This window comes from Melitaea cinxia, chromosome 27, assembly GCF_905220565.1.
Source record: "Melitaea cinxia chromosome 27, ilMelCinx1.1, whole genome shotgun sequence".
Taxonomy (NCBI): domain Eukaryota; kingdom Metazoa; phylum Arthropoda; class Insecta; order Lepidoptera; family Nymphalidae; genus Melitaea; species Melitaea cinxia.
Window position 1 is genome coordinate 5686638 of NC_059420.1, and position 27986 is coordinate 5714623.

At 36.9% G+C, this 27986-nt stretch overlaps 1 protein-coding gene across 1 annotated transcript; it reads left to right on the forward strand.

Moving 5' to 3' along the window:
- LOC123667087 (eukaryotic peptide chain release factor subunit 1) lies at positions 1-27099 on the forward strand. Its single transcript, XM_045601075.1, has 9 exons — positions 1-209; positions 3049-3224; positions 7446-7684; positions 8378-8608; positions 9558-9713; positions 10344-10444; positions 12350-12443; positions 13200-13347; positions 26755-27099. Exons 1-9 carry the CDS (start codon positions 127-129, stop codon positions 26838-26840), a joined length of 1314 nt encoding a protein of 437 aa, XP_045457031.1. The 5' UTR covers positions 1-126; the 3' UTR covers positions 26841-27099.
- The last annotated feature ends 887 nt before the right edge of the window (positions 27100-27986 follow it).

Consider the following 27986-nt stretch of genomic DNA (forward strand, 5'->3'; position numbering starts at 1 on the left):
CAGGCTCCCTTTCCCTCTATATTATTTTGTTAGGAGTTCAGTGGTGTACAAACAGTTTATTTACTAGATTTATTTGTTCGTTTTAAAGTTTTGTTCGTTTGAAGCGTAAAGTTAATCCGATCCAAAATGTCTGAGGAGTCGTCAGCGGATCGCAATGTCGAAATATGGAAGATCAAAAAGTTGATCAAGAGCTTGGAAATGGCGAGAGGGTGAGTTATTGTTTCGTAATTTATTCATAGTTTTTTTGATTTGATGTGATGTTTAATTCGTATTGTGACGGCGCGAAGTTTATGGCCACATGATTGGGTGAAATTGCCAACGAGGCTGCGTCATCAGAGGCCGGACACATGCGCAAATTGCATGCGCGGTGTATAACCTCAGAGTAACGCAATGGCTCGAAAAATGCGCATTGTCGAAAGTCACGTCCATTGTTCGCATTCGATATTTAAATTTCTATACATGTCGAGACTACTTGCATGTGTTGCGGCCGAGAAACGTCACCTTAAAGCCAAGCTATTTTGAACCTTATTGACATGTAATTAGTATTCTTCCAACTCATTACGATTTCTAATTTTTTTTTAATTAGATGTAACAATAGGCAGCTTAAACCTATTTTTCATTAGATAGTTTAAAAGAATAAATTTCTACTTCTGAAAACAAGGTGGTCATTGTCCTTTGTCTGTTTATAACAAAGACAGAAAGTAGAAAAACAAAAAACAACTGTTCAAACATAACCAAATAAATTGTTATGTTTTGTTTATCAAAATAAAGATGCAGTATATGTTTATATTAGACGGACAATGTCCTACACATAACTTTCTTTATAAATGTGAACTAAACAAAGAAGCTATATGTATGAAAATAACACTGTTCCAGGTGTTTTTAAGAATTATACGGCAACAAATTTAAGAATTACTCGTATTTCCTTTGTATGATGTGTAATGATACTATTGTGTTAGCTGTAATAGACAAATGTTATACAAGGAAATAAAATATTCGAAATTTAATTCTCTACAATAATGTTATCAACAACTTTTGCCCTATAGTGCATAGTTTCCGAGTCATTGGCCAAATTGTTCGTTTAAATTTCAATAGGTTTTTTCATGATGGCACTTAAAGCTCCACCTGAATCTGTCAGCATTTTGTGAGTCTACACTCTATAAATAGAAAAAATTGAATCATTCGGAAATTTACTGTGAGGTTAAATTCTATTTTTTACGTCCTATCGTGTTTATTATCAGTTTTATTACACATGCTTATTTTAAATTATTGTCTCGCTTCAGCTTGTAATATTCCACTGCTGGGCATAGGCCTCTTTCATTGTAGGAGAAGGACCAGAGCTTAATCCACCACGCTCCAATGTGTGTTGATGGATTATTATAGTCTAAATTGCAGAAAAATTAGTCAGGAATGGTAATGAGTTGTTTGTCTGGTTTTATTTAAATATTGTATTTCAACTAGTAAGCTTACGACTAGGTCCCACCTATTATGTAAGTTTGTTACCGAATGACACATAATTTAAGAAATTGATTAGAATAAAGGTGTTATTATTGTGTCCATAAACTAAATAAATAATTATTGTATTTACAAGCTTCACTATTTTAAGTATTCTTAGATCATTTTTAACCGACTTCAAAAAAGGAGGAGGTTACTCAATTCAAGTCTGTACATATATTTTTTATGTTCAGAGATAACTTCGTCGTTTATGAACCAATTTTGATAATTATTTTTTTGTTGGAAAGGAGATATTCCAAGGGTGGTTCCATGATAAGGAAACCAGGATCTGGTAAAGGAATCCAAGAGAAATTGAGGGGAATCCTTGAAAATTCCAATGTCGACTAGTGCGTTTTAATTTTTTTTGTCTAATTACGTTGCATTACTTGTCGATGTAATTGACGTTGTTTTTTTTGTTTGCATTGTTTTTATTTCATTTTAAAATATTAATTTTCTATGTGTAAAAGTAGCTTAGGATTGGTCATCACTTTCTATCTTGGAAGTCAACATGACTTTTCATGTCGGTATAAAAATAAATTCTTGTTGAGTGTATAGTTTTTCTCTTCCGCGTCTGTGGCCATATTTTTTACAAGACTTATAAAAAAATTACCTAATAAACAAATAGCGTCTGCCAAAATGATGGATGAGTTGCAAAGACGCCCTTGAAACACGGTTAGCTTGTTTGTGTGAAGTACACAAACAAGATAATAGACTGGCTCGCTTTAATTATCTCAAAGGATGAATGTGTTCAAGTTGAGTTAAATAATTACAGAGATTATTTTCTTTTTAATTTTATATTTGTAATATTTAATAGATTCTGAAATAAAAAATAAATAAAATATTTTTTAATAGAAAGGCGGTGCTTATCATGTGGTCTCATTTAAATTAAATCAAGATCTAACTAGTACTTTTTGAATTATTTCTAAACATGCGTATTTACTTGACTGTTTTTTTCATCTACCTACTTTGTATTCCTGTTGATATAATTGATAAACCAAACAATAATTCCTAGTCTAAATATACGTATGTCCATGTGATTCTCCCCACCATGACTGAGAAAGCATATGCAGTCGAGCAGCTTGGTGAATTAAGCTCCAAATTTTCTCCTGTTTATAGAAAGAAGCTATAATACAGATGTAGGATATTATAAGCTGAAACAATTAATCATATTTCATCAGTATCATCATTATCATCATTACAGCCTATACAGTCCACTGCTGAACATAGGCCTCCACAAGTTTACGGCAAAAATAACGTGAACTCATGTGTTTTGCCCATAGTCACCACCCTGGGCAGGCGGGTTGGTGACCGCAGGGCTGGGTTTGTCGCACCGAAGACGCTGCTGCCCGTCTTCGGCCTGTGTATTTCAAAGCCAGAAGTTGGGTGGTTATCCCACCACCGGTCGGCTTTTTAAGTTTCAAGGCGATAGCGGAACTGCGTTATCCCTTGGTCGCCTCTTACGACACCCACGGGAAGAGAGGGGTGGCTATATTCTTTAGTACCGTAGCCACACAATACAATAACCTAATCTATAATAACAATGTAACATTCCAGGAACGGCACATCAATGATCTCGCTGATTATCCCCCCCAAAGACCAGATCTCGCGCGTGTCCAAGATGTTGGCGGACGAGTTCGGCACCGCGTCCAACATCAAGTCGCGTGTCAACCGTCTGTCCGTGCTCGGAGCCATCACCTCCGTACAACATCGATTGAAGCTCTACACTAAAGGTGAGCTTCGATAATATTGGGTCGAGGAATAACTTCGTAGCGTTTTTATCACAGACTTTTGTTAAAACAAAAATCAATAGTTATAACAATAAACTAATCAATTATATATTCGCCGCTGCTGTTTAAGACCTACTACTACCTCTCGACCAATTTGTCGATTCGTATCTGCTAAAAATCGCTTAGTTAACTGAGGTTAGGGCACAGCAGGAATTTCCTGCTCATAATATGGGACAGCCCGACTGGGGTAGTACCTCGACCTTACAGAATATTACAGCAAAATAATACTGTTTTCAAGCATTATTGTGTTCCTGTTGGTGAGTAAGGTGACCAGAGCTCCTGGGGGGATTGGGTCGGCAATGCGCTTGCGATGCTTCTGGTGTTGCAGGTGTCTATAAGCTACGGTAATCGCTTACCATCAGGTGAGCCGTACGCTTGTTTGCCGACCTAGTGACATAAAAAAGTTTGGCATCGAAGAAGTTATTGGGCCAGTTTTTAAGGTCTTCATTGTCGAAGGTGACACCCCTTATATGGTTCGACAGGGAATGGAAAAGATGATAATTCGTCTTTGCAAGGTCTGGAGAATATGGTGCATACCGAAAGACCTCCCATTAAAGCTCTTGGAGGTTTTGACAACTTGTGCAACATTGGGCCCGGCATTGTCGTGAATGAATATGTTTCGTTCTTGTTGATAGGGTTCTATCATTTGAATAGCCTCTTTGACGCGAGGTAACTGGGTTATGTAGAGCTTGTTGACGATGGCATTCCTTTAGATCATTTTACAGTGCACCATGCTCTCCAAGTCGCACCGAACGCAGGCCATGGTTTCTTTGGATGAAGGTCAGACTTAACTCTCGACTTTGGCGTACCTCCTAAAGCCACCCACTTCTTTTTTTGCTTCAGGTTAATTTATAAGGACCATTTTTCATCTTCCGATTTGACTGATTTTTAACCGACTTCCAAAAAAGGAGGAGGTTCTCAATTCGACTGTATTTTTTTTTAACCGACTTCCAAAAAAGGAGGAGGTTCTCAATTCGACTGTATTTTTTTTTATGTATGTTACATCAGAACTTTTGACTAAGTGGAGCGATTTCGACAAATTTTCTTTTAATCGAAAGGTGGTGTGTGCCAATTGGTCCCATTTAAATTTATTTGAGATCTAACAACTACTTTTCGAGCTATATCTAATAATGCGTTTTTACTTGACGCTTTTTTCGTCGACCTACGTTGTATTATACCGCATAACTTTCTACTGGATGTACCGATTTTGATAATTCTTTTTTTGTTGGAAAGGAGATATCCCAAGTTTAGTACCATGATAAGGAAACCAGGATCTGATGATGGGATCCTAGAGAAATCGAGGGAAACTCTTGAAAATCCGCACTAACTTTTTACTAGGTGTACCGATTTTGATAATTCTTTTTTTGTTGGAAAGAAGATATCCCTAGTTTAGTAGCATGATAAGGAAACCAGGATCTGATGATGGGACCCCAGACAAATCAAGGGAACTTCTTGAAAATCCGCAATAACTTTTTATTAGGTGTACCGATTTTAATGATTTTTAATTTAATCGAAAGCCGATGATTATCATGTAGTCACATTTAAATTTCATCGAGATCTGGTAACTACTTTTTGAGTAATCTTTGATAATGCGTTGTTACTTGACTATTTTTTCGTCGATCTACGTTGTATTACTCGTCGATGTAATTGAAGTCGGTTTTTTTTTCGTTTGCGAGCAAACACAATTATAGTATACAGCTTTAAAACGATGTGTAGTATAAATTGGTTTACTTTAATGCCACTCGCTTATATTTAGCCTAAATATGCTTTGATGGCTTTGTATTGCAGTGACATTTTCTAGGCTGCCTCAATTTAATAAACACTAAAGGGAAGGGCCACAAGAAATTATTTAAATGAAACACGGACACACCTCGGGTGTCGACAAACAGAATAAAACAAGAAACAACTTACTTGACTAATGATACAATCAATTGTCCGACTAGTTGCTCGATCGGTCGACCGACTTGCTGGCGTTCATCTGACTAATTGTGCAACTAAATGTATTGTGGTGTCTTAGTTAACACTACAAACATAGATCAAGTAAAAAATATAGATAACGCACTTAGAACAAAAAAGTGAAGCCACTTTTTTAAATATGTGTGAGTGAGTGAAGTGTTGACACTTTTTAAAAAAAGTCCCTAAAATTTTTATTAAACAATTAATTTAATATAGGTAAAATGGGTATGTGAAAATAAAAACCTGTTTATAGTTTTAAATATATTTACTCCTTTTTTCGCTTCAAATTGTTAAGTAAATCTATTGCAGCCATGTTTTGATTTAATGAATTATATAAATCTGTGTCAATGAAAATTGTGTTTTTAAGTAATTGATGATTTCTCTGAAGGGCAAGTCCCTGTTTTAAAGACGTCTAACTCTTTGCTGTAATGATTTAATTTTTTTTTAAATAAAGTTCCTGTCTTTTTAACTTTTCTCTTAGTTTATGTTTTCTAGGTGTATCAAAGATTGAATCTTGGTTATTGACTGATTTTAGACTCATCCGGTAGGTCCCAGAACAAAAAATACAACATTAAAATACGTAGTAGTAAGTAGTAGTATATACGTGATGGTTCTCTGCCAAGTCCACGTTTTGTACCGTACATGTCAGCTTTATCAAAATGGTTTGAACAAACCACATTAGATGAGGATGGCTGTCGTTATAGTTAATTTCAGCTCAGTCGTATAGCATCTACCTATTCTATCTATCTCCTATTAAAATATTCGTTGGAAACCTAAAATCATGATATTTAGTAGTATAATATGAGTAGTTAATTCACAAATTTAAACAGACACAAACGAGTTAAAAATTCATATTGACTTCAATTTAAATAACACATAAAATCACACGATAAAAAAAAAACACAATAATAATGTCCACTTTCTACTTAATTATTTTTCTATGATTGCCTACAATTTACTTACCCGCATTTTGGGCTAATGGAAATAAAAATTACTGGTAACACTCCCTCGGTACGTCATTTCAGGACATCGAAATTATAAGTTCCGAATAACCTCAATATTATTTTGGAATAACAAGAAATATAAAGTTTTGTATATACTTACGTGTGAATCGATATTTCTTGAGACTTTTTATTCACTTTGGTATTGTTTTTGCACCATTTAATTACATAAGAACGGCATTTTGAAGGCAAAGTTACTGTACGAGGCCCCGTGAGATACTAACGAAAATGAGCGTAGTTTGATGCATATGTGTGCGTGAGCGCGTGTGTTTACTTGAAGGAGCCGAGTTTTGTGGCTTCAGTAACAACATAGGCCGCGCATTATCTACTTTTTTTACTTCATCTATGACTACAAATATAATATCGTAAAGAAAATATTTTAATCGTAAAGGCATTGAAATTGTTTTCGACTCGAAATTTAATAAATTGCTTTATTGTTTGTCTTTCTACGCTTTTCCGTAATATGTTCTAATAATAAGATTAAAAAATGAATTATAAAAACTGTTGGAGATTCGATCCGTCGAAGCGGATGTTTGCATTTGTGCGAATATTTCCTTCCGACCTGATAAAGGGAGGGCGCGATGTGGGAAACTTGGGATGAGACTCCATGTGGATTATCATTCTGTTTCCTGCAAATAATTTTAATACAAAAACGTTTATGTACAACTGGCTTAGCACGCAGCATCACCTGCGTGGACTATAACATATTGACTGTTCCATTTTGTCCCGTTAAAATGTAAATTGAACAATGTTCGAAATGGATTCGAATAACAGAAAAGTTCACAATTATTTAAAAAAAAAGTTATTACTATTTTTTTCTTCTTTTTATTCTTCAAATATGGCAAAGAAGTGCACGATTCTGTCTGATGGTTAGCAGATAATAATTATGGATGCCTTCAAGACCAGGATCTTTCTTCTCTACAGAATTTACATTCCGAATCGGTGGTAGCTTAACTTTTACAAAAATAATAATCCTTTTTCAAGTTTTAATTTGTAAAATGACGATTCGAAAATGCTCATGGGGCATATTTGAATAAATTTGATTTTGATTTTGACTGCGAGCGTTTTCCTGACCCTAACCCTGACCATTTCCCAAAGTTCTAGCAATTTTATTTACAACAGGAACGAATCATTACATGAGAGCAGTGTTATTTAGCTGCGATTTTCTGTGAGATTGAGTACTTGAATGAATATAATTTGTCACCAGTTCCCCCAAACGGTCTCGTGATCTACTGCGGAACGATCGTCACCGAGGAGGGCAAAGAAAAGAAAGTGAACATAGACTTCGAGCCGTTCAAGCCGATCAACACGTCTCTGTACCTGTGCGACAACAAGTTCCACACGGAGGCCCTCACGGCGCTGTTAGCCGATGATAACAAGTTCGGTTTCATAGTCATGGACGGTAACGGGGCTCTGTTTGGTACTCTACAGGGTAATACTCGGGAGGTGAGTGTGACATTTTGTGTGAGATATAATTACTAAAATGATTTAAAACGGGATATTTACCATGTTTTTTATTTTTATTTTGTGGTTTCGGGAACAACAAATTAGTAATTTTTGTAATGAAAAGAAGTACATTAATTTAAAATTTTGTAAGACATAATTTTTAATATATATGGTTGACTGCTTCCTTTCCAAAAAATCTGCATATTTTTTAAATAAATATAAGCCTTTCAAATTCAACAGATCTCTAAAGAAATGTTTGTACAGGCTTTTTTTTACTAGAAAGGTGGAGAATAACTGTATCATCTCGTTTAATGCTAAACGGTTCAGAGGAGGTCACTTAAAATTGTATTATTTAGCTGTGATCCTCTGTAAGGTAGAGGTGTTCTCACAGTTGGCCTGCTCCGATTTTGAGCAAGATTACTGTACCTTACCTAAACGCCTAAAACCTAGGCTGTATGTATGCCATATATGTTTGTTTTGCCCTGGGTGTTTGTGTTGTGTCTGTTTCTGAACTCCCGACTTCTTTCTCCACATCCAAAATGTCGATGATGTGTAATATCATCCTAGGTTTACTTTTTCATTTGCAGATCAGACAGAGAAAGTCACAGGCTATATAACTACTCAAATATAACCTAAACCATACCTACCCTCGTTATCAATTCGTTAATAACCTAAACTTATCGATCGTTCCAGGTCCTCCACAAGTTCACCGTAGACCTGCCCAAGAAGCACGGTCGAGGAGGTCAGTCTGCGCTTCGTTTTGCCCGGCTCCGTATGGAGAAACGTCACAACTACGTGAGGAAGGTGGCCGAGGTGGCCACCCAGCTCTTCATCAGTGCGGACCGTCCGAATGTGGCCGGTCTCATCCTTGCTGGTTCGGCGGACTTCAAGACTGAGCTGAGTCAGTCGGATATGTTCGATCCTGTGAGTTTATTTATCGTTTGTTATGCAGTTGAGGATGTGTGATGGCCCAGTCTTTCTGCCAGTAGTACGTTTTCCTCCATTTAAACAATCTAAATATATAAAATTCCCGTATTGTGGTCTTTGTTGCCAAACTCCTCCAAAATGGTTGGACTGATTTTTATGAAATTTTGTGTTAATGTCGGGTAGGTCTGAGAATCGGCCAACATCTATTTTTCATACCCCTAAGTTACAAGAGGGGGATTAAAGGGGTTAATAATATATATGGCAAAACAACGTTTGCTGGGTCAGCTAGTTAGTGGTCAGCTATGTCATAAACCATCAATATCGCCACACCACACTAAGCAATGAATGTATTTTGTGCTCTAAAAAAAAGGTCCCAATCGTTACTCATGTTGCTGTAAGAGCTACTTAACATAAGTAACAACAATAAGTAATTATTTATTTAAATGCTTGACACGGTCTCCAGTAGGTTTTTCCCCGGCATCGGAGTCCGGAAACACACTATACTTGCTTATGCAAAAACGTCCAACCCTTGGCCAATACAAATGTTTGCCATGACTAAACGTCGTGAAAAGTAACACAAGTATAACCATGTAATTAAAATGCTTGTATTGGTTTATTTGACTAGAAGTTATTGTAACTTGAATGATGTGCGTGATCTATAACACGGGTGACGCCGGAAAGTCACTCAGTTAGTAATTATGTAATGTTTAATGCAGTCAGTCAATCACAAGAGCTTCTGGTCATCAGAAACAGTTAATGTATCCTTTTTGCGGAAGTTCGTGAGGAGGGATGTATGTATGTTTGATACTATGTCACGCAAAACTACTGGACCAATTTTAATGAAACCCGGTACGTAGATAGATAGCTGGAGATCTTGAATTTAAATTTTCACACAAAGAAAAAAACTTAATCTGTAAACTAATTATTACAATCATTAACCTTCCAGCGTCTCCAATCCAAAATCATCAAGCTGGTGGACGTGTCGTATGGAGGCGAGAACGGGTTCAACCAGGCTATTGAGCTGGCCGCAGAGTCTTTGCAAAACGTCAAGTTCATACAGGAGAAGAAACTCATCGGAAGATACTTTGACGAGATCTCACAGGTACTGCTAACTTAATTTAAATTTATAAATGTCGCATTCGAAATCAGCCTGTAACATTCCACTGCTGGGCATAGGAGTAACGATCGCTATCAGGTGTGTGCGATAACAATCGAAACCGACGGCTTAACGTGCTCTTTGAGGCACAGAGGGGAGACTCACAAGGACAGAATCAAACCGAAAAAAATATTTGTACAAATATCCATCTCGAGCGGGAATCACAAAACTTTGTTGTAAAACTTTGTTGTTTTAGGAGACTACTCACATCACTACACCTGAGCGGTTGTTAATTTTTAAATGTACTGTAGTAATATACGTTGCTTGAAATATAATTGTCGTGGCGATCATTCAATGACTTGCGTTGAATGGAGATGACAGCAGAGGGCGCCACATAGGCTTTTCCACTTCAAAATATGTTTCGAGACTGATTTTATCAGTGAGACGACAGACCTCCCGTGACCCTGGTTCTGTAAAGTATCCGAAACGTCGGGCATCTTATAAACCTAATAAACCGTGATAAAATCCAGAAAGTTGATTCATTATAATGAGTGAATTGCACATAAACATTAGAGAATCAATCAGTCGTATAGCACGAGCGCCTTCTGACATGAATGTTGTACGACCGTGTTGCAGGACACGGGCAAGTACTGCTTCGGAGTGGACGACACGCTGCGGGCGCTGGAGCTGGGCGCCGTGGAGACGCTCATCTGCTGGGAGAACCTCGACATACAGCGGTGGGTCTGAGTCTGTTTCATTGTAATATCGCTGGAGCTGGGCGCCGTGGAGACGCTCATCTGCTGGGAGAACCTCGACATACAGCGGTGGGTCTGAGTCTGTTTCATTGTAATATCGCTGGAGCTGGGCGCCGTGGAGACGCTCATCTGCTGGGAGAACCTCGACATACAGCGGTGGGTCTGAGTCTGTTTCATTGTAATATCGCTGGAGCTGGGCGCCGTGGAGACGCTCATCTGCTGGGAGAACCTCGACATACAGCGGTGGGTCTGAGTCTGTTTCATTGTAATATCGCTGGAGCTGGGCGCCGTGGAGACGCTCATCTGCTGGGAGAACCTCGACATACAGCGGTGGGTCTGAGTCTGTTTCATTGTAATATCGCTGGAGCTGGGCGCCGTGGAGACGCTCATCTGCTGGGAGAACCTCGACATACAGCGGTGGGTCTGAGTCTGTTTCATTGTAATATCGCTGGAGCTGGGCGCCGTGGAGACGCTCATCTGCTGGGAGAACCTCGACATACAGCGGTGGGTCTGAGTCTGTTTCATTGTAATATCGCTGGAGCTGGGCGCCGTGGAGACGCTCATCTGCTGGGAGAACCTCGACATACAGCGGTGGGTCTGAGTCTGTTTCATTGTAATATCGCTGGAGCTGGGCGCCGTGGAGACGCTCATCTGCTGGGAGAACCTCGACATACAGCGGTGGGTCTGAGTCTGTTTCATTGTAATATCGCTGGAGCTGGGCGCCGTGGAGACGCTCATCTGCTGGGAGAACCTCGACATACAGCGGTGGGTCTGAGTCTGTTTCATTGTAATATCGCTGGAGCTGGGCGCCGTGGAGACGCTCATCTGCTGGGAGAACCTCGACATACAGCGGTGGGTCTGAGTCTGTTTCATTGTAATATCGCTGGAGCTGGGCGCCGTGGAGACGCTCATCTGCTGGGAGAACCTCGACATACAGCGGTGGGTCTGAGTCTGTTTCATTGTAATATCGCTGGAGCTGGGCGCCGTGGAGACGCTCATCTGCTGGGAGAACCTCGACATACAGCGGTGGGTCTGAGTCTGTTTCATTGTAATATCGCTGGAGCTGGGCGCCGTGGAGACGCTCATCTGCTGGGAGAACCTCGACATACAGCGGTGGGTCTGAGTCTGTTTCATTGTAATATCGCTGGAGCTGGGCGCCGTGGAGACGCTCATCTGCTGGGAGAACCTCGACATACAGCGGTGGGTCTGAGTCTGTTTCATTGTAATATCGCTGGAGCTGGGCGCCGTGGAGACGCTCATCTGCTGGGAGAACCTCGACATACAGCGGTGGGTCTGAGTCTGTTTCATTGTAATATCGCTGGAGCTGGGCGCCGTGGAGACGCTCATCTGCTGGGAGAACCTCGACATACAGCGGTGGGTCTGAGTCTGTTTCATTGTAATATCGCTGGAGCTGGGCGCCGTGGAGACGCTCATCTGCTGGGAGAACCTCGACATACAGCGGTGGGTCTGAGTCTGTTTCATTGTAATATCGCTGGAGCTGGGCGCCGTGGAGACGCTCATCTGCTGGGAGAACCTCGACATACAGCGGTGGGTCTGAGTCTGTTTCATTGTAATATCGCTGGAGCTGGGCGCCGTGGAGACGCTCATCTGCTGGGAGAACCTCGACATACAGCGGTGGGTCTGAGTCTGTTTCATTGTAATATCGCTGGAGCTGGGCGCCATTTTAAGTTCAGCCCAGATTTTTAAGTTTATTTTGAACGGGCTGACTGACAATACAACTGGGGAACTCGTTTTGTAATATTTAATGATTTACAAATTAATTCATCTATTCTAACATAATGCTATGAATCTTATTCACGCAGTAGTGTGATTGTAACGTGAGCGATTATTCAGAAATCACTATAATATGGTTTTATACAATTTCAGATATGTCCTGAAGTCGCACGCCACCAACCAAGAGACCATCCTTCATCTCACGCCCGAGCAGGAGAAGGACAAGTCACATTTCACCGATAAGGAAGTGAGTTGTTTCTATATTTATGTTAACTAATTTAAGGAAAAAACTTCCTTATATATTTTATATTCTACTGGCTGACCCCGCAAACGTTTCTTTGCCATATATGTTATTAACCCGCTTAATCCCCCCCCCCCTATAACTTAGGGGTATGAAAAATAGATGTTGGCCGATTCTCAGACCTACCCGATATGCCCACAAAATTTTATTAAAATCGGTCGAGCCGTTTCGGAGGAGTTCAATGTTTAACACCATGACACGAGAATTTAATATATATGATATCCTTCCTCGGTAAATGGACTGTCCAATGGCAATACAATTTTTCAATTTTGTTCCTAAGATCAGTGCGTTTAAGCAAAATCTTATATAATATTATTATTATAGATATTAATGTTATTATTTGCCGAGATAGCTGCATGTATGGACTTAATCGTTTAACATTTAAGCTGCTAAAAGTTGGTGATGGGTGAAGTGAGTGGGTTCAACTGAAGAGAACAATTGATTTTGAATCTGAAAAAAGTTGCTCTACTTAAGTAGTATCAAAATTAACAGTAACTTAAAAAAAAATTCTATTAACTATATGCAACGATAAACCAATAATGTTAAAGAAACACCAAGAGTTAATTTTGTAAACAAATAGTTCCATACTTTGCATTGGACGGGCTTTTGGCACCTCGAGACTATCGAACCTCCGCGCGTGGAGTCGTTACAGTAGGCCATACTAAGTGCGACAGTGATGGAACACCGGTGGCCGTGTTTCAGAGCGGCGTGGAGCTGGAGCTGGTGGAGTGCCAGCCGCTGCTGGAGTGGCTCGCCAACAACTACAAGTCCTTCGGGGCCACGCTGGAGATCATCACCGACAAGAGCCAGGAGGGCTCCCAGTTCGTGCGGGGCTTTGGTGGCATCGGCGGTGAGTACCACACACCACCTACCACCACCTACCTACCACCACCTACCTACCACTACCCACCTACCACCACCCACCTACCACCACCCACCTACCACCACCCACCTACCACTACCTACCTACCACTACCTACCTACCACCACCACCACCTGCCTCCTACCTGTGGTCCACCTCTGGATAACAATGGACCGATTGGTTCACTATGGATATCCCAGTTGCTCGATTAGTTAATTTTGGATCATAGTGGATCGATTGGTTCACTGTGGTTCATTGAGTTAAGTTTTTTCGGGCTTTATTAACACAACAAAATACTGTAAATAATAGCTAAGTTTTTATAAAATGTTTGATTAAACAAATTAATTCAACACCTCCTTTGTGTTTTCTTAAAAATATTGAAAGCTTAATTAACAGTTTAAAGTTTATTTAGATTTCAATATTTGAATTTGATAAATATGTATATTTATGTTTTGTAGGAAGGACAAAAATAAAAAAAAAAGTCGAATTTGCTGATGTCAGATGACCCGGCGAACTTAATCCGCCATTTTATTCGTAAATTTTGGATATTTTTTTTCTATACATTATTGTACCGTGTTTCGATGTGTTATTTCATATATTTGTCCTTCGTACAACACACGAATGACTGTCGTAAGCTAGTGGTGTGCTGGGATACGTAAGGACGCACTTGCCAGGTACGCTATACAACCCCATAGCGCTAACTGACCAAGGACCCTGCGTAGTTACAACTACCCTCGGTTTGAAACATGTAAATATAACTGTGCTACGAACTTTTTGTACATAAACTTTTCATTTTGTTTTTAATATTCGTGTTTAATGACTGTATATTTACAATCCCATAAGAATTATTTATATATATTTAGGTATAAAATCATTTTTATTTTATCTTCGATGTGATTACTGTAAATGGTCTTTTTCTTACATCAGTTAATAAGTATTTATAAGTTAATTTCAGACCAAACGTCTAACGAACGCATATGAAAGCTATTTAGTATTCGAACTATGTACTAGCTCGTTCCCGCGACTTCGTCCACATAGAAATGTTTATACTATACCATTTTATAAGATATCAAAAGATGTATAGTTCTATTGTTATTTATTCCTGGAACATTTTTCATTACAACTGCTCCGATTGGTCATGGCGTTAAGTTATATAGCCTATTGTATGCTTTACTCTGCTTTCTAAGATGAGCGCGTTTTAACTCTTCAGCTATTCCATAAAATAGTGTGGGTTATAATATTAATTCCTAATAGGCAAGTGTCGTTCAAAGAACAGACAGAGGATCCCAGCGCAATACTAACCCCAGTACTGTATTCAAGAAACGTTTCGTTTTCTCACAAACGTTCGTGAGCGGAACGAATCGTTTTCTGAATATAGCGAAGTGTATGATACTAATCGTAACATTTCTCTCTCCCCGCTGCTCGGACGCCGCTGGATTATCGATTTTACTATCGAATTCGATTCAAATCGATTTCATCTACGTTCGCATTCATATGGAAAATCGATTTAATATCGACAAATACTATATAAATATACTTAACTATAATTTATTAACGCCATTCGCTTGATGATATTTGTGTCAAATATTGATAATATTTTGTGAGCAATCAATTTGATATCGATAAATACATACATATGGACTAAATTTTGTCACGGCCTCTCGAACTATTGTATGATGTAACGATAAAATGAATATTTATCGATTTATAATCGACCCGTCCCTACACTAACACATCAGGCATACTGCGGTACAAGGTGGACTTCCAGTCGCTTCAGCTGGACGAGCCTCTCGACGACGTCGACCTCGACGACTACTAACTCGACACGCCCGATTGCTCCCATACTCCCCACGTAGACGCGCTCGACACACTCGACACACTCGACAAACTTGTCACACTCGTCACACTCGACACACTCGACACACTCGACAAAATCGATTGCTCTCATACTCGATCACTCGTAGTCGTTGCATGGACTGTTCCAGACTGAAATACTCAGAGCGGTCGACGGGCGGGTGGCGCGCGACGGTTTTTGTACTAAACGTTTTTCCTCACATTGTTATTATATAGCCTAGTTAGCAGTTTTAAAAACGGTTAATTTTTATTATTTACTTGGAAAGTAAAGGAAAATATTACTAAGCTTGCGGGTTTTGTTTTGTTATTATTAGATTTAAACCCGGTCCCTTATATTCAGAAAACGTTTCGTTTTACAACTTACTAACCGTTGAATTTCGTGAAGCGAAACTTAACAGTCCGTAAATGAAACGAAAGGTTTTCGAATGTATCGACCGAGGTTTGGTTGTTTTGTTTGTGTTTTTTATTACTAATTCATATCAATTAACAATTTCCTTAGCAACGAAGTGGTATTTTTTCGTGTGATTTTGGAATTTATAGTAATTTTATAAAGAACTAAGTGTCCACCCGCCCGTACCCCGCCCTCTACACTCATATCTTTTGATCTATCTCTTTACTTCTATCTTTAATTTTTGTCTCGCTTCTCTATAACATGTATTTATCTATTATTTATACGTCAACACCTTGCACATAATTTTTGACTTCTAGGGGGATCGGAGGGGGTCAGGTCCCAATACTGGGCAAGTAGCCCACTATTATAAAAATCTCGTGGGTTCATCTGCAGTAAGTCGTGGAAATCCATTTCACTTCTAGATACTGTAGCTATCTTATTGTTAAATCGTCAATGAAATCTGTTCAGTAATTTCACAGATGATTACAAAATGACGAAAGCTTGTATTGAAAAAAAAAAAAAACAATTTTCAATTTTTCACTTCGATGGGTTTAATAATCGTAACATTTTTATGAAACATTGTTTAAGAAATTCTAATCATTGAAACCATTTTGAAGAACTTATAGAGAACAGACCATTAGTTAGAAACCAATACGCAAAGCATTCTGTATAAAAATTCTTGAAATACTATAAATAATCAATAAACATATTTTTTCGTCGTTATTATAGCTACTTCGGCAACGCAGGGTAGTGGCTAGTTTAGCTACACCCCCTCCGACCCCCGCGACCCCTCCGAAACCCACCACATTTCATTAACTCAACCACCAATATTGCCTTTAGCAATAGTATAACGCCTTAATTACTAATGATGGAATGATGGACAGACAATTAAACGTAAATATAACACTAGCCTTACTTACCGGCTTTACCCGAACAAGCTTCTTTTACTGAACTTTGGGTAAATTTCAATTTCTACACTAACTTTCAAATAAGTATTTTAAAAAATAATATTTAAACAACATCAAAAGAGTCACCAGTAGAAATAGGCAATGATATCAGTATGACTTAATTATGACGAAGCGTCACCAATATTTTTTCGAAGTGAAACCTCTTTTACGCACCTTTGACTTGGGGAGTAAGCTGGTGAATGCGTGACGAGAGCGTCACGAAAAGTGTGATCGGGTGAAGCGAACGGAAGTTGAGAGGGAGATATTCGTAATTCGTCGGAGAGTTTCGTAAGTTTTACTTCAGTCGTGTGGTCTGAAGCACACTCGTTTTTTAACTGGTGACGTCATTCATTCGAAACGATTGCTACTTAGAAATAAAATGACCTACAAAATATTGAATTCTTTACAACTTTATTTGACTGTCACAACAAAAGAGAGGTCCGTTCAATTCGGTCGCTCGAACAAGAATGAGTCACGCGCATTAATAACGTGATATAATACGGGTAGATTGAAATTTTATTGAAATTAATCGCAAAGTATTGAATTTATTAAGCTAAATAAAGTAATATTTCAATAAATGTATTTTTTATTGAAGTTGTCTTTAAAAACGTATTAAAAACTTTAAAAAACAACAGTTTTAATCTAAAGCGCTTAATATCTTATAACACAGGTTAATTTATTTTTATTTGGTCTTAAATAGTGCGATAAATGTGCGGTATGTATGTTGTATCATTCCATCATTACGTCGGAATAGCTTGTAAACGAGACGATAACCAAATATAATATAAAATATTATAAACGTCTGGAAATGTGGATTAAATACAGCCTACTGGAGAATCGATAGCGACCTCGACCTGACTAAACTATTTTCGATTCTTTAAATAGCCTCGCAAAGTATTGCATTAAAATGAAAAAGCTAATACGGCCCTTAGCTGCGAATAATGTAAGATTAACAATATAAGAAGCAATAAATAATGCCTTATTAAAGTACTGTCGATAAATATAAAAAACAAATTAAAATACTGAATATTTACATCTGAGCTGTGGACGTGAGTTACGTTTTAACTGTTAGAGCTGCTGTAACATGTTCATAATGGCTGCGTTCCACTAAGCCTCTACAACGCCCGTGGCGCCCATTCTATCGTTCCACTTAAGGCTCGTGGCCGTCGCAAGCGTTCGCTCGACGTCATAGATGACGTCACGTGTTCGCGATCACATCGTCCGCAAAATACAGGTTGGCTACAAAGTTGGCTTTCATCAAAACGTGGCGGGAATTTAAAAAAAAATACAACTGTCAATGTCAAATTGTGAATGTTATCTCTCATTCGATTCTGCAAAAATGCAACGATGAATTTCCGGAAATCCATGTTGAATTAAGTTTTACTCCAATCCATACGAAATATTCACTCACAAGCTGCATGTTTTCACCATGCCGCCATATTGCGAGCATACAGCTGACACCTGACAGCGTCCAAATATGCGTTTCACATATAAAATTCGCCCACAACGACCGCGGCGTTTTTTACATTAGTGGAACGGCAATTTCAGCGGTCGTGCTCAATGGCGTTGTGGGCCTTAGGTGGAACGCGGCCAATGTTATAAATATAATCCTGTAGTGTTAACTTTGTTCTTTTCGGAGGTAGTTCGAAGTTTTGTGTTTAAACAATAACAACTCTCCCCTTGGAGTATTGAATTTTAGTATTGAAAGTAACCCGTGTCCCCAGCTCGTAGTATCACTACATAGTATAAAACAAAGTCGCTTCCCGCTGCATGTCCCTATGTAGGTTTAGATCTTTAAAATTACGCAACGGATTTTGATGCGGTTTTATTAAATAGATAGTGATTTAAGAGGAAGGTTTATATGTATAATACAGTCATAATATGGTAGAGCAACATACAAATTATCAGTAATTTGCACTCATGCGAAGCCAGGGCGGGCCGCTAGTTGTAGATATTGAGTAGTTTCAAGTTCTAGACACAAACAGAAATGTCAAAGTTGTATAGCTCAAGTGCATGTTGTGCAGTGGCTTGCAAAATTACTTCCAAAATGCCTTCAAATGATAGGTCGTGTTACAGTTTACTAAAAATTAGGGAAAATAATAATACAGCAATTAAAGATCTCAATTTATTAAGCTATGATATTTTTGAAGAAATTTTCCATAAAAATGTATAAATTTCATTTGAGTAAGCTTATAATTTTAGCTTAACTCTTGACTCACTTTACAATGTTATGTAAGTCCATAGAGGTCATCGCTACTTCGAAAGCAGACACTGTCGGAATTCGAACATACTTCGCTAAATTTATAAAAGAAATATAATTAATAATAAAGCTTAAGGTGTGAGCTAAACGCCATGACAAAAAGACCCACAAGGGCAAACACCACAAAACATACTAATACGTAATTAACTGCCATAGATCCTATACTGCGTTGGAAGTATTCATAATTAATTTCGGTTTAAATTATAGAAATGTGTGAAATGGAAAAATTAAATTTTAAAAACGTAATATTAATAATGAAACCAATAAATAAGTGCGTTGAACAAACAAATATTTTAATATTAATAAACAAGTCGATACAAGCGAGGGGCCTTAATTAAACCACTCATACATACCATTTACAACATACATACATACATACATACAAAATGTATGTCAAATAGAAACAGTCACGAGATGGGTTTACAAGTGAACTTATATCATATAAATGTTATGTATTGTATGTCGTCTATTTTTTTTAATAACAATAGTTTAATAACATTATACATATTTACAATTCACAACTTAGGAACTAAATATTTACAGATAGTTTTGGTACAAATCATTGGCCTTCTTGTCACCAGTGGAGGCAATAGAACGAGGAGTTATCTCATTTAGAAAAAAATTATCACTGCTACTCCAAGGTCCAAGTGTTTTATTAAATGCATTTTCCTTGCATACAATCCATTAGCAAATCAAAAATTGCATAGTAAACATTTTACCACAATATGACACTAAATTTTAGGCCATGTTATTGTACCTGATGTGCATCGCAAGCTAGTTTTTCGTGCCTTCTATTATACATCAAAAATAGTTGTTATACTATACACATTGCTTAATTCGCGGGGAAATATTGAATAGTACTATTATATTAGTCTACAGCTAAAAGTAACTTATGTTCGCGATTGTACATAGATGACCGTGCAAAATTATTTACAAATAATGTATACAACTTGTTGTTAAACTGGCGTCCTTCCGTTTAGAGCCATATAGACATGACATACCATAGACGACATACGTGAACAAAAATGAATCAGTTGTAAGCACTTATTACTACTACGTTAGTTTGAATTGAAAGGTCACGGTGAAGAGGCTGTATATAATCGACTTACTATAAAACTCGGCGACTCGCTCATTGACCCGACACCAAAGTACACACGGCGGTAGTTTCATAAATAATATATTTTTTTTAATGATTATTACTTGTCCTTAAGCCCAAAAGGAGAGTAATGCGTTTGATTCGATTTCAAGTTACAATTCGTAAAAAAATGTTGGGTTTCAAACGTCAATAACCGAATTCGAAAAAAGATGGTTATCAAATCGATTGTATTTTCCTTATGTGTTACCTCGTAACTTTGTACTGGGTGTACCGTCTATGTTGATTACTTTAATCGGAAGCTGGTGCTTGTCATGTGGGATTTGAAGAGTACTCTTGAGTTATCTCAGGTAATGCGTATGTGATTAAATATTGTACCGACTTGTCGTAAAATGTAGTGTAAATTGTAGTCGATTGTTTTCGTTTGGAAGCAAACAATTATTGACATTTAAACTAATAAAGTCGTCATAATAATCCACATTGCCAGACGTTTATATCGTAGCTATGTAAAACTATAATCAAGAGAGAAGCATACAAGGTGTGAAGTGTACATAGGAGAGATGTTATTATTAGTTACGTATTAAAAGTAGCGCGGCGTCATCGTCGCGACGGTTATTGAAGCCACGTTCCTATATTAAGAAACTATTCGTTTTACGAACATTTAACACGATACGTTCGAAATTAAACTATAAAAATAAAAGTCAAGGTAATATCATCTCCGACGCACGACTCGAGTTTACTCCTTCTAATAGGTACAAAAAATGCTTACTAGTCTAAGTAAAAGATTAATATAAACGAATCAAATAACGCCCATCGATAGATGGCGTTACGACAAACGTAACGAGGTCATTCGTTCAGTAGATTTCACTCCTATTTTCTTTCATACCGGAGGTCTTAAATGAAAATCGATTCTTGAAGAGTAAAACTCCAAAATAGAATCGCTTTTCATTAATAGTAGTTTTTTTTAACGAACCGTCAAACGACACGTTCTCAATGGAAACGAACGACTAAACGAATCGTTTTTTTTTTTTTAATGTAGCAACCTCCTATATTCTAAAACGCTTAGTTTTCTGAATATAGGAACTTGGCACAAGCGTAGCAACACTAGATTTAGTTTTTATTTGAGTGCAATTCTAATTAAGGTATATTTTATGATATTAATTAATTTAAAATTAATTTCGATTAGTGCGTAAGTTGGAAACGAAGTAACGATTAATTAATTTGTACGGAATAGCAAAACATGTAATATGGATCATAAGTGTATGCTTTTCTGATATATAAAAATGTTTGCATTATGAAATTCGTGTGTTATTTATTACTATTTGTTTTTGAAAATATTATGTTTAAAATCCCTTTGTAGTTTAATAACAAGCCAATCAAAGATCTAAACTTAGCCTACATGAATAATTACTATTAATAATATTAAAATTAACTAAGGTAGGGCACAGCAGGAATTTCCTGCTCAAAATATGGGGCAGCCCGACTGGGGTAGTACCTCGACCTTACAGAAGATCACAGCAAAATAATATTGTTTTCAAGCAGTGTTGTGTTCCTGTTGGTGAGTAAGGTGACCAGAGCTCCTGGCGGGGATTGGGTCGGCAACGCGCTTGCGATGCTTCTGGTGTTGCAGGTGTCTATAAGCTACGGTAATCGCTTACCATCAGGTGAGCCGTACGCTTGTTTGCCGACCTAGTGACATCAAAAAAAAATAACTGTGTAATAATAGTAATAATATTAAAATTACTGCATGAACAATGAATTTAAAGAATCTATAATTACTAGTGGTCGGTCAGTGGTCGAAATTCGATCATAATTAACTTATAAGTTTGAACATTATTAAGGCTCTCTAGTTAAAGACTATGACTTCTGTAATAATAAACAGAAGAGTATATATGCGTGTGTGTGTCAAATACATAGTAGTGTGTGTGATGCTTAATGTATTTTTATGCATAATTTAAAAAATATTAGCATTCTGCACTCCTTCTCTATATAAACTATAGGTGTGCGAAATTTCATGCTCTTCCGTTCCCGCAATTTTCGTAAAAAGGGATATATATATATAATTATATATATATATATATATATAATATTTTCGTCGAAAATCTGCGATTTAACATAGAAATGAATATTTTGATTAAATTTTAATGAATTATATCTAAAAGTAACCGATACAAGCTACAGTTTACTAGATTATGTACTGTAGTAATAACAAATAAACTACACTTGTAGACGGTGTATCAAGATGAACCATACATGATACACCACTTTTAAGTCATACTTTCAGGATCACAACAGAAAACCGCTTTTTATTACGTGCAGTAGATTTTTCGTAACGCTGAAACAAACATACAGACAGAAAATTATTGTTTGCATCGTCTGATTAAAGTTTTAGTATATGCATATAGAGGAACTGGCTAAGATCTAGATTAGGTAAAACCGAATTTCGGGACCGTGGGGGGATGGGGGAGGGGAGGGTGGGGAACACTACCCCTGGTACCACTATCACACCTCGGAACCCCATGGTTATGGAGATATCGATGGTTAAAGTTTTGAGGTTAGAAGAAGAATTTAAAGCTATTATTATACCTTTGAGCTCCGCGTCTGACTTCACCTTAGCTCCAACGCTGCGGGCAGTGCAATCCATGCGCCGTTTTGCAACTTTATAAGTTATTTTCGAACAGAAGTACGTAAAAATAATCTCGATTTCAAGATCAACAAACGATACAACTTGCGGTAACTATGCTTCGATCCGTAGCTTTAAGATGTTATATTCACATTTCGCACTTGATATTAGCATTTTAAACGTTAAGTTATTGTTTTTACACGATTTTATTAACAACTGAGAAATAGATGTTTTAATAAAAAATGACAGGCCACTTATCGTTTCGTTCTAAAAATAATAATAATAATCTAGATTAGGTAAAACCGAATTAGAAAAACCGAATTATGGGGTTTTTGGGTGTGTAGGGTGTAGGGGAATCTATACAAGGTAACACTGTCACACCTCAAAACCCCATGGTTATGGAGATATCCATGGTTAAAGTTTTGAGGTTAGAAGAAGAATTTAAAGCTATTATAATACCTTTGAGCTCGTACTGTTTGCATTGTGTGACAAATCGACACTTTTAAACAAAATAACGCGTCAGACATAATATTTTAATAAAATTAGTAACATTGCGTGCTAGAATATAGGTTTAGAAATTCGAAAAATACCCAAAACCGAATCGGAGCACCCCACTGTCCACGTGGTCTTGGTCTGTCCTACCCCTAGAGTGTTTTTTTTGTGCTGCGGAGGCGCGGAGGGAGGGCAGCCCTCGCACGCAAGGGCGGAAGGGCTGCACTTCCCGCAGCGCCGGAGCCAAGCGTTCCTCTAACTTTCGAAATTCTTCTTCTAACCTCAAAACTTTAACCATGGATATCTCTATAACCATGGGGTTCCGAGGTGTGACAGTGGTACCAGGGGTAGCGTTCCCCACCCTCTCCCCCCCATCCCCCCACGGTCCCGAAATTCGGTTTTACCTAATCTAAAGCTTTACCGAGGAACTTCATATTTATTTATTTATTTCACAGGAAAACTTACAGCTAAAATAACATGGATTTATATCAATTACAGATAGATAGACAAGTAGGCACATAAAGGCCAATTAAAAGTTTCCACATATAGGTACACAAGTGAACTTAAATATAGGACAGACACGTGCACTAATGCGCTAACAAAAGACCAGAGGACTAAAGTAAAAAAAAAAAATAAAAAAAAAAATTGTTTCCCTAGGCCAACAGTCACCCATGGTTAAAAAACTGATCAGCCATAAGACGTTTTAGACAATGATTTGTAGTGTTAAATAGGTCTAAATCCAGTTTATCTGCAGTCTCATACCATAAAATAAAATCATTTCATATAATCAAAATCAAAAAATTAATTAATTTATCAACAATACATATTCATATTCATAATAATAATACAATGAAACGAATCTACAGTAAATGTTCTCTCTTGCAAGCGAACTCAGGAGGGAAGGTACAGGTACTCGTAGTGCATGGTCCTTTGTGTCTTATGTCTGTACTTGTAGTTCCCTATGGAAAAAGATCTCATAAAACATGGACAAATGCAGACCAAATTCTCATACCGAGTTATAAGAATCTATCTGAGTGCCTAGTGCGAGTTTCGTTTAATCCGTCTCGCAATAACGGGCGTAAATTTTAACTTTACTTTGTATGGGAAATTCGGCATTGCAACCTAGTTCTCGCGTTTGCCGCTAGATGGCTCTGTATCGATTGTATCGTATACTATTCTTTATCGTCTAGGCTGCACTGTTTAAATTCCCATGCAAAATAATCTTCACGTATAAACGCGTTTCTGTCATGTTTCTCTGAATAAAACTCGCACTAGGCACTCTGATCTCATAGACTCTCATAACCCTGTGTGAGAATTTGGTCTGTATTTGTCCATGTTTTATGATATTTATTTCCATAGGGTTTGTGTTTGCCTTTTTATTAGTTACATTATTGTTTGCCTGTGTATTTTATTTGCGAAGACTTTAGGGGGTTGTTTTCAAAAGTAGTCATCTCCGATTTGAAACCTCGTATTTACTTGATGCTTCTGATGATTGGAATCTATTCTTTTAAGATTCCCTTCATGTATTATAATATAATGTGAATCACTGAAAAATGATCTTAATTTGTTTCTTAACAAGTTTACTTTCAAATGTTGAAAGTAAATGAAATTGTGGAAAAGTGGACTTTTGATCAGTTTTGGAAATGACCTCTCGACTTTTTATTTTTGTTTTATTCATTTATTTGTAACCATCGTGTTTATTACGATATGTTGGTTTAACGCATTTTGTTATAAATGCAAAGAAAATTTATTTTAATAAACACTGAGATATTTTACTTTTAATTTGTAATTTCATATTTTAATATAAAAAGAGAAAGTAGGAAATCATATTTTTCGAATTAGCTCCGGCTCTTATTATCAAAAAAAAACCGTTCTATTTCGAAAACGATACGTTTGTTAAGGGGTAATACGTTTGCTAGGAGCCCCATTGCGAGTGTGGACAAAATATTTACCGAAAGAAATTTTTAAAGGTCCGCCAATGAGTGGCGTAGCGAGCTTAATTCGCGCTCGGTGCACAATGCCTGTTTAGCGCGCCCCCCCATTCGAAAACCATATAATATGTCCAGTAATTTTTTTGTTAGCGCCGGGACATTACTCCCTCCTTGCGCCCCTTCCTCACTACGCCACTGGCGCCAATATTTATTTAGTGGATGAGTTAAAATATTTGCTAATTGCCTTTAGGATAAATTTTAGTAGCGATCGGAAAAGTCGAAATTCGAAAATCTCAGCAAAAGGGTTTCATAATCGAAAAGGCGGTAAAGATAACGGCGCCTTAATCATCCGCGTATTGTTTTAAAACGTTTTGAGATATTTTTATTATTATTTCGAAGATATAAGAGACCGTCGCGATATTCTTTCGAACGTATGCCTGTAACGTTTATAGTTGCACGCCTCATGTACAGTCGATGCTCCGGGTGATTATAAGTAAGTTGATATTGTGTGCTTTTTATACTCATTGTTTTGATGATGACTCGCTGAGGGCCTGTTTAACAGTGGTTGATAAAGCTATATAAAGCAAGACGATATCCAGTAGATAAAAATTTTTGACGCTTTATTTTCAAATATAAAGTTTCACTAACTTTCTTATTCAAAATTAAAATTCGTTTGGTCAGTATATTTGCGACTTGTGAGTCCCTAAAGTTATAATACATATGGAGGATACGTGACATGCTCTATAAATTTATTGAAAAAGCCTTGCTTATTATTTAGAGCAGCCTGACTGTGGAAGTTCCTCAACCTTACAGAAGATCACAGCGTTCCTGTGTGAGTAAGGTGGCCAAAGTTTTGTGCTGGGTCGAGGATAGTTTCGGCAACGACTTAGAATGTTTGTGGTATTACAGGTCTCTATAAGCTATGCAACCTGAAAAAAAAGTTGTAATTTATTAGTTGAGGAGAAATAGCCGATAAAACTGATCAGCAACTTACCAGCGACCGGTGGAACACGCCCTAAGTAAATTATCGTTAAGAAAATGAACTTAAAAAGTATACAATTTCAAGTTCTAAATATTTTGTTAAGAATAATGTAAAAAGTAATTTATTTTAATGTTAAATATTATCAAAGGATTCCGTTTGAAAGTAATAAAAGATTTTAATCGCTTTTTATCTGCTTGTTATCTGGTCGAAAGTTTTTTTTAAAGGTTTTATTTATAATATTGCTGCGGTTTTGTCATTATTAAATAATATATTTTTAAATATGTTATTTTTTGTACGTTAATTAGTTTAAAATATGATACGGAATTATCTCGGTACACGTTATCTAGAAATTTATCTTCGCTGACGGTTCACGTTCGTTATTTTTGTATTTTGTTGATTTTTGTATTTATATGTCAAATTGACGGTCGAGTCGTATGCTTTGTTTTTTATTTAAATTTTTCCTTGTATCAGAAATTTTATGTTTAAATTTTAAATAAAATGTCATAAAATTATAATTTATATTTTTTAGATTTATACTTCTGACTTTAGGTATTTAACATATTTCCATTTTAAAAATACATGACATTTTCCGAATTGTCATAATTAAAAATGTCGATAAAGATACATATTAGAAAATAGTTTTTGCAAGTTTTAAGTAAAAATATGTTTTGTTAAAATTTGTCATTTTATTTCATTTAATTTTTTTTTGTTATATATTCTTTTGATTTTAGATTTTTTTCTACATTTCCATTTTAACATTTTTCAAATATGCATATTTTAATATGTATGACGAAAATAACACAAGTATATGACATGTTACAGGTCTCCTGCGCTACAAGGTCGATTTCCAGTCGATGCAGCTCGATGACGAAGAAATCGACAACCTTTACGACATCGACGACTACTGAAAACCTGCAACAACCCGCAACTTGCAATAAACATGTTACAGTATACTAAGAAAAAAAAAATTAAAATTAAAAAAGTTGATTCTCCCTTGGTTTTCATTCTCCTCGCTTTTTAGATTGTTGGTAAATAAATTGGATGTAACGCAACAAGTGGTATTTAATTTTTATTTAATATTTTTTTTTATACACAGTATTGATGGATGTTGAAGTTATTGTTCGGATATTGTCAATACACTAGTTAAATAAAATGTTTTAAAAGACAGCTCAAGTATCTTTTCATTTATTTCAAACTGAGATTGTTCTTATATTTTAATGTTTACACGGGGATTAACGCGAACAAAATTTTTTAAGGTAAAATATATTACCTTGAGGCCTGACGTTTCGGCCAGGTTACACCAGCCGTGGTCGCAGGCAGCTTGGCAGGTAATATATTTTACCTTAAAAAATTTTGTTCGCGTTAATCCCCGTGTAAACATTAAAATATAATAATGCAACGCGAAAGTTTAAAAGATGAGATTGTTCTTTACCGAAGTAAGTATAACTTCTGTGATTGGTATTTGTGATTCTTATGAAGGTATTTGAATTAGCATGTAAACATATCATCGGGCAAAAACCTACAATCTATACTAATATTATAAAGAGGTAAAGTTTCTAACTTTGTTTGTATGTAGGGGGTAATCTTCGCAAATACTGATCCGATCATGAAAATCCTTTCACTAACAGAAAGCTACACTGTTCAGGAGTGCTATAGGCTATATTTTATTGTAATTGAACAAAAAATTCAGTAATTAAGGAAAAGATTAAAATATAATATCAAAATGGTAAATAAACTAGCGCCATCTATCGCTAGAGAACAATTTATTAGTCTTTCGACGTTAATAATTTAGTCTTATTTTAGTCTATCGACGACGTTTTCTCGATTTTTGATAGATGGCGTTGGAGCAACATATTTATTTACGTGCTATAAAATTTGTTCTTTAATTAAGTATGTTATTTGGTTAATATAATAATAATTAACGCCCAACGAAGTGGGCACGGGTCGACTAGTATAGAGATAAGACAATTCGTCAATCTGTTTTTGATGTTGGCGGCTTGGCCGACTGAGTAACGATAGCTACTAGTGTGTATGATAACCAGCGGGACCGAGAG

Bases quoted from the DNA above. Each gene is read 5' to 3' on its own strand.
- LOC123667087 (XM_045601075.1), top strand. From the start codon at position 127: ATGTCTGAGGAGTCGTCAGCGGATCGCAATGTCGAAATATGGAAGATC. The intron at 10,445-12,349 runs GTGGGTCTGAGT...ATACAATTTCAG, and splicing joins GAGAACCTCGACATACAGCG to ATATGTCCTGAAGTCGCACG. The intron at 12,444-13,199 runs GTGAGTTGTTTC...GCCGTGTTTCAG, and splicing joins CACATTTCACCGATAAGGAA to AGCGGCGTGGAGCTGGAGCT.